We start from the raw sequence: 16,080 nt of genomic DNA on the forward strand, positions 1-16,080 counted from the left end.
AAAAGTAAGAACCAAAAATGCACTTTCCATAATACTGCTAAATTGTGAACTAAATGATACTTCATAATGAAATATAACTAGGTAACCTGAGTTTTGTACAAGTTATAACTTCATAGATTTATTGTCAAAATGAAAATAAATTTGTTTACACAATTTTATTTTTTATTTTTATTTTTTTATGTATATGAACATAACACATTTGATGATAGATTTTCTTAACAAGTGTCCTTAGGCTACTTGTTAAGAATGCAACAAATGAGTAGGTACCCTACTATCCTAGAAAGAAACAAAGATTATAAATGCATTGCATTAAATAATATATTTTTTATCTAATGGGATTGAAATACCCTTTTATACATTTTCTTTTTATTTTATCTTTTTATTATTATTATTTTTTTTAATCCATTCACCTCCCACCCGTCGTCTTTTCGAAATTATGCAAATATCATTTATAATTTTTAAATATTTTATTTTCATCTAAAATTATAATTTTTTTTCTTTTACATTTTTTTCCCAAAATGATTTAGCCTAAAATCTATGGTTGTGATAAAATTTAAGAGCATTCTAAAATGAAAGTTTTATGAAAAATTATGTAAAAATTTAACTAACATTTCTAATGGGAAATATTATGAATTATTTTCATGAAAAATATAAATAAAATAATAATTTTTAGATGAAAGTGTATTGATCTTATAAATCTCACCAAAATCCACCAATCAAAAAAATGTATTTTGTTAGCTCATTAATCAAACCCATTGCAATTGATGCAAGTCACTGAAAAGCCCTTCCCATCAATGGTTTTTCAAATTGGAACTCAATAAACACTCACCCATATTCATTATATGTTTTTGATCCATATTAGTTTTGCATAAAATAGATAAAATAGATATGAATTTTTATTAAGTAGTCCCAATATTTATAGGTTAGAGCTTTAATAGGACATAATTATGTATAGGACTGTTCAAAAAAGTATAGGACAGAACTATTTATAGGACAAAATTTTTATTATCTAGTCCAATAACCACTCCAACTCCCATCATCTTCTCTTAAGTGGTTCTCTTTCGTTTAATTCTCATATTTTTAATTATTCTCTTTAACAACTTTTTATAAGGGCATCTGTAATTAAAATTGCGTTAAAATATATTATAGGATAAAAAGTAATAAAAATGAAATCTAAAAATGTGTATTAAAAATTTATTAATGTAGAAATTGAGGGGTGGTGTAATAGTTATATTAGGATGTGCATTAAAATATATATATATATATATATATATATATATAAATAATAGATAAAATAGATAAATAATACAAAAAGTATAGTTGTCCTACGCCACTACATTGTCAGCAACGGTAATATGATATTGTTTTGGGTTGGTTTTTTTAAAAATGAATATTATATTCTTTTGAGTCCAACAATGACTGGTCACAACTAACACAAATGTTCACAGTTGAACATCAATGCTAGCAGCGCCATTAAATAAGATAACAAGTATCACAAAGCTTATCAATTGATAAAATCTGACACTAATTGGGTGTTAATATATCCATCGTGGTTGTTATGATACAATAATATTTGTTATATATGATATATACACATCATAAGAAATGTATGAATTTTCTGTGAGAAAAGATAGAAATATTTGTTGTGCGCAATGTTATTTTGTGGTAAAAATTATGGGTTTTTAGTTTAAGGTTCAGGATATTGAGATTTTATAAGATAAAAGACATGTAACATTTTCATAGTAGTTGAGATTCCTCAACATTTTCATAGAAAAATTTCGGCATAGAGAAGTTTGTTTTCATAAAGAAATTCTAGCTTTTCACAGAGAACAAATTTTTCTGTGACAGGTTGAAATTTTTCTAATAATATTATCGAGAGACCTTAACTAATAAGAAAAAAATATGTTGGACCTCTCCTATTATCAAAAATTGCAGAGGGATGTTTTACTAATTTTTTCTAAAAATTATCAATATTAAATTTATGATATGAACATCAAAGTGAAAGTGGAAGTGAAAATTATGAACTATTATAAGTATATTGTGAACGATGTAGTGTAAATGTTAGACACTTACAAGTTATTGTGATTATGTTATGTATATTGTGATAACGTGTATACAACATGCACATTTTACAAGTGCACACCATAACTTCTTAAAATATTATGTTCTAAAATATTTTTGAAACTTAAAATATTGTTTTTGATAACTCAGTAATCATATGGGGGTGTTTGGGAACCTAGATTTGGGGCTAAAATAGCCTCAAAAACAATTTTAGCGTAAAAGCTCCTAAATCAAAAGTTTTTTTTTAAAAAAAAAATAAAAAAAATAGGTCGATAGTGGCTGTCACTGTGACAGTCCTAGCTAAATTACAATTTTACCCGTTCAAATTAATTTTGGAAAATGTGAAGTTAAGAGACAAATTTGTCATTTTAATTTCAAACATCATTTTAACATGTTTTTCAATACACCAACTCAAATAAAAATCCATCTTATACTAAAATAGTCAAAAAGTCAAAAAGTCTCTAAAATAGTCACTTCGCAAACACCCATAGAGTGACTCTCTTTATACATTTCAGACATGAAAAGGATTAGAGGTGATTGCGAGTATATGGACCGTAACAGTACTACAGGTATAGAAAATCTATACACAATACACAAAAGTTCATACATAAAAGTGGGACTCACATTATTTGATTAGTTTTGTATATAGATTTTTTTTTTGTTTATTAATGAAAAGTTTGATAATTAAAAAAATAAAAGTTAACCAAACTTTCTTCAGCTTTTAAATAATTAATTTGTTTTTAAAATTTATATAAATTATTTTTATCTAATAAATTATAAATAAAAATTATACCAAATAATTTGATACAAATTATAAAATAAAAATGAGGGTTTATTGCATTTTTTACTCCTAAACTATCATCAAATTATTTAATCTCTGAATTATCGATTGAGTTTATTTAGTCCTAAAGTATATAAATTAAAATTTATTTAGTTCTTAAACTATGAATTGAATAAAATTCCTTAAGTATTTAATTCAAATTTATTTAGTCCTTGAAAGGATTTCAAAAATAAAATATAAGCTCATAAGTATTATAAATTAGTAAAAGACTATCTAATTCAAATATAAACCTTTTATCTAATATTAAATACCATATTTCGTTTATTATAATTTCTTATTGATTGTTTTTAATTTTTTTATAATTTAATTAATGTATTATTTTGTTCTATTATAATTTGTAACAAAGTGTTATTATTCAAATTATCTAATTCTATTTCTTCAGTTCGTTTAATACTCTTAAAATTTTATTGACATGATTGAGAATCAAACTCTGATACTAATTTAAACACACAAAAAAAAAAAAACTTTTTAAAGATAAAAAATATTTTATTTTTTGATACATGTAAAAGAACATAATTCATATAGTTTTCTACCTATGGGAGAGGATATTAACGTCTGACTTGGAATAGCTACAGCACCGCTACCACTTGGTAGATATCACAAAATTTCTAGACAGAGGTGAGAGATAAGCTGCTAGAATTGAGGACTTCGGATTCATGAGGTTCCTAAAGATTATGCTCTTTTAACATAAACAGAGTATTTTAATTTTAAAAAATAAAAAAATAAAAAACATAGACCAAGTCCTTTGGCTTCACTTTATATAGTTTGAGATACACGATAGCAATCACACAAGTTGCTAGTTGAACCCGTCAGGCTATCGCATGATTTCAATAATTACATTTGAAGTTTTAATTTAGAGCTTAGAATTTGCCAATCTGTCCATGTAATATATATATATATATATATATATGTAATTGCCATTTCTTTAGATGAAACAAATGTTACAATAATCATGAAGTTCAACATCTCAATGCAAATAATAGAGAACAACAACACGGTCAAACTCGTTCCAATACCTTCTAACATGCTTTTAGATGTCTAGATGCTCTATGTGCTTGATGACTTTGCTCAAGTAGAATACATTAACTTGCTCAAAACTATTTGCAAGAAATTGCTTAACCATACACATTACAGAAACAATTTAGTTCATAGGTTTTCATCATCTTTTTCTTTCTAAAGGCAGCATCTATGCGAGGGTAAAACTGATGTACTCATCCCTTTTTAAAGAACAAGAAATTGCTTTTGAACAAGTTAGTTATGCAACAACATTAAGAAGCATAATGGTGTTGTATTGTGTCTAAAATCATCATCTAGGTACTCATTGTCTGAATTGCAAGCATAGATAATCTAGCCAGAATCCTCATTTGTTTGCAATTTCTCATCAGAAATAGAGTTAATCTCAATTTTGTTCTCATTTTGAGATTGTTAACCATTGTATTTTCAATAGATTTACCATTTCTTGAAACACACAAGTCAACAATCAAGTATCAGAGACACATTACCAAAATAAGAAACAAGACCCATAAAAAAGAAGAAAATCATCCCTCCTTGTGATGGTCAAAAGCTAATATTAGATTAAGTTACAATTCTACAGGCTCCTATGAGGGGCTAAATTGGAGGAGTATAGGCCAAGCAATAATTGTTTTAAAAAAACATATATGGCACTACTCAAAATACTTATCCACAAACAAAACCTTAATTCTAGTTTCACAACTCCAATGACTTTCATAGTTCATCGTCAACATGGACACTTTACGAAGTAGAGCATCTAAAAATAATAAAGTCATGACTAGAAGGACAATATATATATATATATATATATATATATTGTTTAAAAAATTAGGCTTAAAAATATTTTTTTTCACAATTAAATCTAGAAATGTCATGCAAGTTATTGAACCATTCAAAGAAATATAAAATATAAGGCTCACAATAAGAGAGAAAAAGAGGAACCAAAGTTGATATACTTTCATTTTGAAACAAAAGTGAGCTTGTTCAAACTAATTAAAGGGAATGGGATTGTTTAGCAATTGTCCAAATCTATATAACTCCAAAATCTTTCATAGGTAACAATATTTAACACCACGCTAATTAAAGCAAAAAGGGCTTTCCCTGGGGTAAAGAGAAGAACCCCTTATCTAAAGGTAAAGCCAGAAGGGAGTAAAAAATATTCTCAAGATAACAGGCCTTCTCTTTTAGCCTAGTCATCTGCGATGTTTAAAGAACTTAGCCGTCTGCGCTGTTTCACTGAAGCTGTTACATTCTTGACAATTTAGTTTCATCGAATTCTCAAATCATGTCTTACATTGTTAATGGCTAGAATTAAGGTTTTGTTTGTGGGCAAGTATGTTGTAGGGGCCTGTAGAACTGTGACTTAATCTGATATTAGCTTTTGACCATGATTTTTTATGGGTCTTGTTTCTTATTTTGGTGATGTGTCTCTAATACTTGATTGTTGACTTGAGTGTTTCAGGAAATTGTAAATCTATTGAAATTTACAATGGTTAACAATCTCAAAATGAGAACAAAATTGAGATTAACTCTACTTTTGATGAGAAATTGCAAACAAATAAGGATTCTGGCTGGATTATCTATTCTTGCAATTCAGACAATGAGTACTTAGATGATGATTTTAGACACATGACAACACCATTATGCTTCTTAATGTTGTTGCATAGCTGACCTGTTCAAAGGCAATTTCTTGTTCTTTAAAAATGGCTGAGTACATTAGTTTTACTCTTGAATAGATGCTTCCTTTAGGAAGAAAAAGATGATGAAAGCCTATGGACTAAATTGTTTCTGTAATGTGTATGGTTAAGCAATTTCTTGCAAATAGTTTTGAGCAAGTTAATGTATTCTACTTGAGCAAAGTCATCAAGCACATATAGCATCTAGGCATCTAAAAGCATGTTAGAAGGTATTGGAACGGGTTTTTGACCGTTTTGCTGTTCTTTGTTATTTGCATTGAGATGTTGAACTCTATGATTATTGTAACATTTGTTTCATCTAAAGGAATGACAATTTTATATATATATATATATATGTATATGTTACATGGACAGATTGACAAATTCTAAGCTTTACATTAAAATTTCAAATGTAATTATTGAAATCATATGACAGCCTGATGGGTTCAGCTAGCAACTTGTGTGATTGCTATTAAGGGTGTGCGCGGGTTGGTTGCGGCAACGGAATTTCTAATCCGCCATTCGTCCGCCAAATAAGTAGATTAGAGAATCAATCCACATCTGTCTGCCAATCCGACGGATGTGGATTGAGCCGATTGGCGGATGGATGTGAATCGGTTTGGCAATTTAAAATTTTATAAATTTTCAACGTAATTCAACTTGTGTACTTCCTAAAAAAAAAAAGAAAGTATTATAGTCAATGACTTAAAAAAGTATTATAATCACTGCATGCTTTATCCAAAGAAAGAAAGTTTGAAACTTTAGAATATTACAATTACTGCATGCCTTATCCACATATTACAATTATAGCATGCCTCATCCACATAAAGTATTACAATCTGTGTTTTTTAAAATAAAAAAACAATTCAAACCACCAAAATCATGAACAAAGCAGTAATAGAGATTGTATGTTTCTATATTGTTACATCTATATATGTTTTTGAAAACAAAAACCAATTAGCATATATCATGTTTTCTATTTATAATTTTTAGTGTTAGATTTAAAAATCAAAAAATATAAATAAATAATGCATTTACTTTTTTGAATTCAAAAAGTATATTCAAGTTGAAAACTCTTTTTCAACAGAATATTTAAACTATTTGTCAATTGAAAATGCAATCAGAATATCTAAACGAATTGAAAATATAAAGTCTTATAAATTACTATGGGTGCTTGCGGTTTGGCGATTAGGTTGTGGCCAAAGGAACTTCAAATCCGTCATCTGTTCAAAACTAGGCGGATTGAAAAAAATCAATCCGTAACTGTCTGCTTGTTATCACACATCCGTCTAAAATGCGGTGGATCGGTTCGGTTCGATCGGTTTGGACGGATCAGTATATCCGTTGCTCACTCCTAATTGCTATCGTGTAGCTCAAACTATTTAAAGTGAAGCCAAAGGACTTGGTCTATGTTATTTATTTATTTTTTGTTTTTTAAATTAAAATACTCCGTATCTGTTAAAAGAGCATAATCTTTAGGAACCTCATGAATTCAAAGTCCTCAATTCTAGCAGCTTATCTCTTGCCTCTTTTTAGAAATTTTGTGATATTTACCAAATGGTGGGGGTGTTGTAATTATTCTAGGTCAAACGTTAATATCCTCCCCCATAGGTAGAAAACTATATGAATTATGTTCTTTTACATGTATCGAAAAATAAAGTATTTTTTATCTTTGAAAAGTATTTTTTTGTTGTTGTGTATTTAAATTAGTATCAGGGTTTGGTTATCAGTTTTGTCAATAAAATTTTATTAGAGATAGTTTTTTACGAATTTATAATACTTATGAGCTTATATTTTATTTTTGTAATTATTTTAGGGAGTAAATAAATTTAAATTAAATACTTTAGGGATTTAATAGATTCAATTGATAGTTTAGAAACTAAATAAATTTTAATTTACATGTATCAAAAAATAAAGAATTTTTTTTCTTTAAAAAGTCTTTTTTTTTTTTTGTGTTTAAATTAGTATTAGAGTATGGTTCTCAGTAAATTTTATTAGATAGTCTTTTACGAATTTATAATACTTATGTGCTTATATTTTATTTTTGTAATATTTTCAAAGACTAAATAAATTTGAATTAAATACTATAGGAATTTAATAGATTTAATTGATAGTTGAGGGATTAAATAAATTTTAATTTATATACTTTTAAGACTAAGACCCCGTTTGGTGGAGCTGTGGGAAAGTGATTATAGATTATAGCTTAACATATCATAATTTATAGCTGTGAACATAAGCCGTTAATCTATTTGGTGCAGTTGTAGGATTATAGATTTAAGCAGCAAAGTAGTGTTTGGTTGATAATCTGTAAAATATCTTTTTATTGTATAATTATCCCTTTTGCCCTTATATGATATAAAAATGATAATTTTTTCATTTTTTTTTTCAATTTTAATTTAAAAAAATTATTTCATTAATAAAAGTTAATATAATTAGTATTAATTAGTATCAATTAATATAAAAATTGATACATTTGATAAAAATATAATGAAGTATTATTGTAACAATTTTTTTCATTATAAATTTATTAGTATCAATTAATTGTTTAATTAGTATTAATTAATACTAAAATTATTAATTAGTATTAATTAATGGCTTAATTAATCTCAATTAATACTAAAATTATTAATTAGTATCAATTAACACTTTTCATAAAATTCTACTATGCTTGGTTTCACTTTTTAAAAAACACTTTTCAGAAAATTTTACTTTCTTATTTTTCGTGTTTTTTTTATTTTTATTGATTTTTTTAATATTTTAAGCAATTTTTAAAATTTTTAGACATACCTAACTTAGATGTATCTAAAAAGTAAAAATTTTGTGAAGAAAACCTTTTTAAAAATTCACTAAATATCCAAAATATAAAAAAATACGAGAATTTAGTACATTCTTTGTATTTTTATGTATTTATTAATTTTTTAAAATATTTTTTCATAAATTTTTTACTTTTTAGATACATCTAAGTAAGGTGCATCTAAAAAGTAAAAAAAATTTATTAATATTTTATAATTTACTTTACGGTGGTGCTACATGTACCAATTAATGTACTAATTAGTGTACCAACACTAGTTATGACATTATTATTGATCTAACTCATTAATCACATTATGAATACCAAAAATCTCTTAAATTATGCCACATCATCAATTGGTACACTAGTTAGCACACTAATTGGTACGTATAATATTATTCTTTAACTTATTATCAATTAATAGCTTAATTAGTATCAGTTAATACTAAAATTATTAATTAGTATAAATTAATATAAAATTTATTTAATTAATGACTTATTGTTATTATTAGGCCAAGTTTGGGTACTTCCAAAAAAGTTAAAAAGTCAAAAAGTTACTCAAAAAGTTAAAAAGTTAACACTATTCACCAAAAGTCAACAATTACGGCTGCACAACTCCCAATTCAAATTTTTCCCCACAAATCAATTTTTACAATTTTTTATTACACATTTTTCAATAAAAAGTCAAAAAGTTAACCCAAACATCCATATTTTCAACCTCAATTTTTTAGTCCAAAAAGACAAAAAGTGCACTTTTTTAGTCTTCCCAAACTTGGCCTTATTAAAAAAACATTGGCAACCCCTTCTTTTCCGGTAGCCTCGGTAATCGCTTTTTCTTGGTAATCCAGCAAAGGCAAATGCTTCGGTAGCCCTTTCTTCTCTTCTCATCCCTCGCCGCCGTTCCATCGTAGACACAGAACAACGCTAGAGAGAGAGAGAGAGAGAGAGAGAGAGAGCACTCTGGTTCACCTGAAAGAGAGCTTTACTGAGATCACTTCTCTATCGATCGCGATGGGAGATGGGGGACGACGATGAAGGCACAGTGGCGATGTGGTGCTAGGGTTTGAGATCGTGACGGCGGAAGGGAGATCTTGATGGCATAGAAGGGCTTCAGATCGATCGCAGACACGCCAGAGAGAGAGATCTGCCGCGATTGCGAAGAGAGAGAGAGAGAGATTTGGTTCACTTGCAAAACCCTAGCTGATAGCCCCATCGTCAGATCGTGAGAGAGTTCACTGGAAATCGCCGCCGGAAATCGCCTCTCAAGTTTTGTTTCTCTAAAGAAGTGAATAGTGTTTGGTTTGTGAGTTTATGTAGTGGTGTTTTGGTAATTGTTGAAGTTGATGAGGGGCATTTAAGTAATTTTTCCCCTCCATTCTCAGCTTGTCGCTTAAGTTGATTCAAAAAAGCACCCCTATAGCCATTTTAAGAAAAAATTGATTTTTGATTTACAAAAAGCTATAATCTGTGTTCTTATGCTACACCAAACACAATAAAACAACTTAAATTAAGGTAAAAGTTGAAATAAGCTGAAAAAAAGTTCTACCAAACAGGCACTAAGTAAACTCAATCGATAGTTCAGAGATTAAATAAATAATTTGGTGATAGTTTAGGAGTAGAAAGTGTAATAAATCCTTATTTTTACTTTATAATTTGTATCAAATTACTTGGTATTGTTTTTATTTATAATTTATTAGATAAAATAATTTATATAATTTTTTTGAAAATTAATTATTTAAAAACTGAGGGAAGTTTGGTTTTAACTTTTAATTTTTTAATTATCAAACTTTTCATTTATAAACAAAAAAAAATCTATATACAAAGCTAATCACATGTGAGTCCACTTTTATGTAAGAACTTTCATGTATAGATTTTCTATACATGTAGCATTGTCGTGTCCATATACTCCCAATGACCTATAATCCTTTCCAAGTCTGAAATATGTAAAGAGTCACTCTATATGATTATTGAGTTATCAAAAATAAATGTTGAATTTTCAAAAATATTTTAGAACATAATATTTAAGAAGTTATGGTGTGCACTTTTAAAAAGGTGCATGTTGTATATACATTATCACAATATTCATAACATAATCACAATAACTTTTAAGTGTGTAACATTTACACTATATCATTCATAATATAATTATAATGGTTTATAATTTTTACTTCCACTTTACTTTGATGTTCATATTATAAATTTAATATTGATAATTTTTAGAAAAAATTAGTAAAACATCCCTTTCAATTTTTGGTAGTAGGAAAGGTTCAATTTTTTTTTCCCCTTATTAGTTAAGGTTTTTCAATAATATTTATTAGAAAAATTTTAACTTGTTACAGAAAAATTTGTTCTCTGTGAAGAGCTAGGATTTCTTTGTGAAAACAAATTTATCTGTGCTGAAATTTTTATGTCAAAGTTTCTTTGTGAAAATGTTGAGAAATCTCAACTATTATGAAAATATTACATGTCTTTTATCATATAAAATTTTAATATCATAGACCTTAAATTAAAAATTCATAATTTTTATCACAAAATAACATTGCACACAACAAATATTTTTATCTTTTATCACAAAACATTCATACATTTCTTATGTTGTGTATGTATTATTATATTATTGTATTAGAACAACCACAATGGATATCTTTTTTTTCGGGTGAATAGCCACAATGAACATCTTAACACTCAATTAGTGTCAGATTTTGCCAGTTGGTAAGCTTTGTGATACTTGCTATCTTATTTAATGGAGCTGTTAGCATTGATGTTCAACTGTTAATTCTGTCCCATTAAATAGTTGGACCCAAAAGAATATAAAACCAACCTAAAGCAATATCGTATTATTGTTGCTGACAATGTAGTAGAGTGGAACCCACTATACTTTTTGTATTATTTATCTGTTATATATATATGTATATATATATTTAACACATCTAATTTAGCTATTGCACTAGCCTTCAATCTTTAAATTAATAAATTTTTATACATATTTTTAGATTTCATTTTTATTATTTTTTATCATATAATATATTTTAACACAATTTTAATTATTCTATAGATGCTCTTATAAAAAGTTGTTAAAGAGAATAATTAAAAATATGAGAATTAAATGGAAGGGAATCACTTAAGAGAAAATGGTGGGGGCTAGAGTGTTTATTGAGACTAGTTAATAAAAATTTAGAAAAATCTGAGTTTTGTCCTATAAGTAGTTTTTTTTTTTTTTTGAACAATCCTATACATAATTGTCATACAAATATTGGGACTAGTTAATAAAAATTCATAAAAACTCATATCTATTTTATGCAAAACTGATATAGATCAAATAAATTTTAATGAATATGGATGGGAGTGTTTATTGAGTGAGGCCTTCGTACTACAGTTCGGACTCAATTTGTGTCACGGTTCTTAATCTGAACCAAAGAGTCCAAATCCGGCAAATTGTTTTGAGAAAACAGATTTTTAGAAAAGAAGTGCCAAACATGGACTGCTTTGCCAGATACAGAGTCGCCGCCTAAATATTTTTTAAGGGGGAATTTAGGAAACCCCGACTCGGTGCCAAAGGCCACGTGTCCGTCATCACCAAAGTTGTCTCGGCTCGGGAGGTAGGGTACGATTGGGGAAGGTCAGCTATGAGCACCCCCTCTCGCCCGATTCGAAGATCGGCCTCTACTAACCGTGATATCCGTTTTTGAAAACGTTATGTGTTCTTATTCCATTTATTAGTCTAGAATTACTATGTTATGCGCGCAGCAAACAAGTATAGACCAAATCGCCTAAATTGGAACGAACATTGCATGTTCGTTTTGAAGATGGTTTGCTGGTTTGCTACTCGCAAGTAGGCTAAAATGCAGGTTTTGCCACCCTCGAGTGGGTTTTTAGAAAAGATGGTTTTGTCACTATCTAGTGGGTTTAAAAAAATTCACAGTTTTAATGCATTATTCCAATTTAGGTAATTCAACCTCCATCCACAGGCATTTGAGCAGTTATATCACATAAGCAGTTAGCCTCATGGTAATCATGCTGTTATGGCAACACTCACACGCATGCGGTATGCTAAAGCATAAATGCTTACTGAGTACTCCGAGCCAAAACAAAAATTAGTTAGTAATCATATGCATGATCTTAGTTCATGTTAAGATGGCTAATGTAACACATGCAAAATGCAACTAAGATAGGCTCGACTAATCTATAATGGCATGTGAAATGCTACAACTAACACGTATTCAATTTGGAATTGAAATACAAATGCAATTAGAATGATGCGCCGAGCCCGGTGCATGCAAGACAAATGGATGAATGCACGCATGCATAGCATGAGGTATGCTAAATTAAATATGCTCTAACACTAACTATCAAAAGCAGGTAAGTAAAGGGAGAAAAAAGTGGGGGTTTAAAGACATGCACACACGCACCCACACTTATTACAAATTTGCCCTCGCTCGGAGGGACTGAAAGAATATTACAGTCCGAATAAATAATACTAAATTAATTATTACAAAACTTCTAATTTAATTAATAAATTAAATGCAAATGGAAGGTGCCCACAGCCATAGCATTGCTGCAGCCACAGCATTGCTGCAGCCACAGCCATAGCATTGCTGCAGCCACAACCCCTGCCTTGGGATGCGCGAATGATGCGTGCTCGATTTGGACTGCCGGGAAATTCACTGCCATAGCATTGCTGCCTCTGTTTACACTGCCTAGCTCCCCTGAAAACTACACAAGTCTCAGGATAGGTTCTTTTCACACTGTGGAACACCATCGGCTGGGAGGGATGACCACCGGCCGTAGTAAATGCTCATCGGCCTTTGATAAAGATATCAGTCACCAAAGGATGGCCGGTCGGCACTGTATGTGGCCGGTCGGTCAGAAATTCCTGCAAAACCTGCAGTTGACAGCAGCAGAGGGCAAGGCAGTGTATGGCATGTAATTTTGAGCAAGTGTGAGCATGGCCACACTCCTTATCATGCAACGGGCTCAAGGGAGTATGACCCTCGACCCTCGGGCCATCAATTGTGCATTTTGATGCATGATGGCCTAAGAGGCCAAGTTTGCAATGCGCGAATGATGCGTGCTCGATTTGGACTGCCGGGAAATTCGCTGTCATAACATTGCTGCCTCAGTTTCCACTGCCTAGCTCCCCTGAAAACTACACAAGTCTCAGGATAGGTTCTTTTCACACTGTGGAACACCACCGGTTGGGAGGGATGACCACCGGCCGTAGTAAATGCTCATCGGCCTTTGATAAAGCTATCGGCCACCAAAGGATGGCCGGTCGGCACTGTATGTGGCCGGTCGGCCAGAAATTCCTGCAGAACCTGCAGTTGACAGCAGCAGAGGGCAAGGCAGTGTATGGCATGAAATTTTGAGCAAATGTAAGCATGACCACACTCCTTATCATGCAACGGGCTCAAGGGAGTATGACCCTCGACCCTCGGGCCATCAATTGTGCATTTTGATGCATGATGGCCTAAGAGGCCAAGTTTGCAATTTGATGTAAATGCATGCAACCAAAAGAGATGAATGCCAACACCCTATCATGTTGAGGTCAAGGAGGGTCGGCGACCGAGGGTTGAGACGTGTTTCGTCACTTCGAGTACGAACACACCTTACCCCTCATGCTTGGTTTGACACCCCAAACCAAGCAATGCAATGTATGCATACAAACATGGCTCAAGTTATGCAACATAAGGCTAAGATGCAAAACATGTCAAATGCAATGCAATCTATCATGCAAGCATGCAATGTCCAACCATGCAATGCAACTAGCTAAACAACATGCAAACATGCAAATGTAATGCAATGTAAGCATGCAACCAATACAATGTAACATGCCAAACATGCAAAACATGCGAAGATGGACTTATACTGAAATGAGAAGGCCTCAGCCCACCCCAAAACAGTGGCCTAAGTGCACTAAAATGATGATGCCAATCATGCAAAATAAGCATGCAAACTAATGAGCCTAAGACTAAGGCATGAAGGCCAATTCTCAAGCATACCAAAAGAAGGCAAACATGGACATTAGACTAACAAAATCAGTGCCATGGCATTCTAGATTGAGCCCCAAAACCCGCGCACATGACATCCCAAAGACTTAAACACAATGCATGCACAATGCTCCATTCCAAGGCATAAAAGTAGACTTCTTCAAGGCATGGAAGGAATGATAGATGCGAACATTTAAGCACAAAACATGGATTGATATGGTATGGTAAGTGATTTCAAATCACTGAAATAGCCTAACTAAGGCATGTTTATGACCCACACCTTTAAGGCTCACAAGCCAAAATGCATAGCAACTATATCAAACATGTCAAGCATGACCAAAACAGTAACCAACAGACCTTAAGTATGGAAAAATAATGCCAAGAACTTTACAAAGCAAGATCAAAACATGAGAGCATGGCGGTCTAATGGCATGGTGCACTTCTAGGCCAAATAAGAGAGTACAAAGCAAATGTATTAAGCATGAAAGAGAGCACTAATCCGACCAAATATAAGGACATATTAGGAGCCAACAACATACAAAACCCCCTGAAATGGGACCAAAAACACCTAATCATGCATGCTACCCTTATAAGCCAGGAATATGCAAAAATGAGAGACTAAGGGAGAGGGGTGTCCCTCCCCTTTACAAGACCTCAAAACCCCTTCTTCACCACTGAAAATCCACTGAATTTTAGTGGTGAGAAGGCCAAGACTCAAGAGTAACCAAAGCTTAAGAAAGAAAGCACCAAAAGGGCCAAACAAGGCCTAAGAGGGGGAGGTCGACCCCAAACCACAAAAGGACCTTAATAAAAGATCTCAAGCATGCAAATATAAGACTTTTTTATGTTATACACAAAGCTTAAATCAGCATGCAAGGCAGGTCAAAAACTAATGCAAGATTGGAAAAAATAAAGCAAAAGTCTTACCCTTGAAGAACACTTCAAGAACAGTTGGTCCAGCCACTCTCTTCTAACCAAAATCAGTCCAAAACTTCAAAAACAAACCCTCAAAGCCCCTTAAGGTCGAAGCAAGGTGTAATGGTGTGTGTTTTAGTGCAAAACTAAGGTCAAAACACACTTTCTAGGCCTCCAAACACACACTAAGGATGAGAGAGAGAGAGAAATATATAGAGAGAGAGTATATGACATATGTATATATGTATAATCTCTGGTTTTTTGTTCAAAATCTCTAACCCCCTACAATGGAAGAAGAGAGGTGCTTATATAGGCAAAAGAAATGGTTCTAAGCTTCTCAAAGAAGCTAAGTAAAAGGGGGCAAAGGGGGCACGAAGGTCAAGGCTTCTTGAGGAAGGTAAGACAGCTGGCCAAGCTTTTTGAGGAAGTTTTGACAAAAGGTCAAGGCTTCCTCAAGAAGCTTTGACCAAAAGGGGGCAAAAGGGGCAAAACAGCCACATGTTTGCCCCGGGGTAGGTTTGGTGTATTCCAGCTGGCACAGTTGGCATGCACCATGCCTGAAGAAGGCAAAAAGGAGGTTACCGGCCAAACAGATAGCCGGCCGGCCATATGGAGTGCCGACCGGCCATTGGTATTAAGAAACCATGGCCGGTGTCAGCAATTAAGGGCCGGTGATGCAAAGGGAAGGCCGATGGGGTGTGGGGATGGCCAACAAGCCATTCCCTACCCCTCAAAGCAAAAACACAAGTATTTGGTGCAAAATCAAACGCAAGACGAACAAGTTGAGAGATCCTGAGG

The 16,080-nt window shown here is 31.7% G+C and overlaps 1 protein-coding gene across 6 annotated transcripts in view; it reads left to right on the plus strand.

Annotated features, from left to right (window-relative positions):
* LOC114311309 (transcriptional corepressor LEUNIG) overlaps window positions 1-16,080 on the plus strand; it is a 68,811-nt gene that overhangs the window by 4,525 nt on the left and 48,206 nt on the right. The window contains exon 4 of one of the 6 annotated variants that reach the window (XR_014329687.1): window positions 9,229-9,841. The exons of 4 other annotated variants lie outside the window; for them this stretch is intronic. Coding sequence is in view for 1 of the 2 variants with exons in the window: in XM_028257433.2 (XP_028113234.2) it covers window positions 5,376-5,525 (150 nt within the window). In the remaining variant the exon portion in view is untranslated. Of the gene's footprint in view, window positions 1-5,375; window positions 6,597-9,228; window positions 9,842-16,080 lie in introns of those variants that run through there. One more of the 6 variants, XM_028257433.2, reaches the window with a different exon arrangement.

The sequence above is a fragment of the Camellia sinensis genome, chromosome 5, assembly GCF_055761805.1.
Source record: "Camellia sinensis isolate YWXY chromosome 5, ASM5576180v1, whole genome shotgun sequence".
Classification (NCBI taxonomy): domain Eukaryota; kingdom Viridiplantae; phylum Streptophyta; class Magnoliopsida; order Ericales; family Theaceae; genus Camellia; species Camellia sinensis.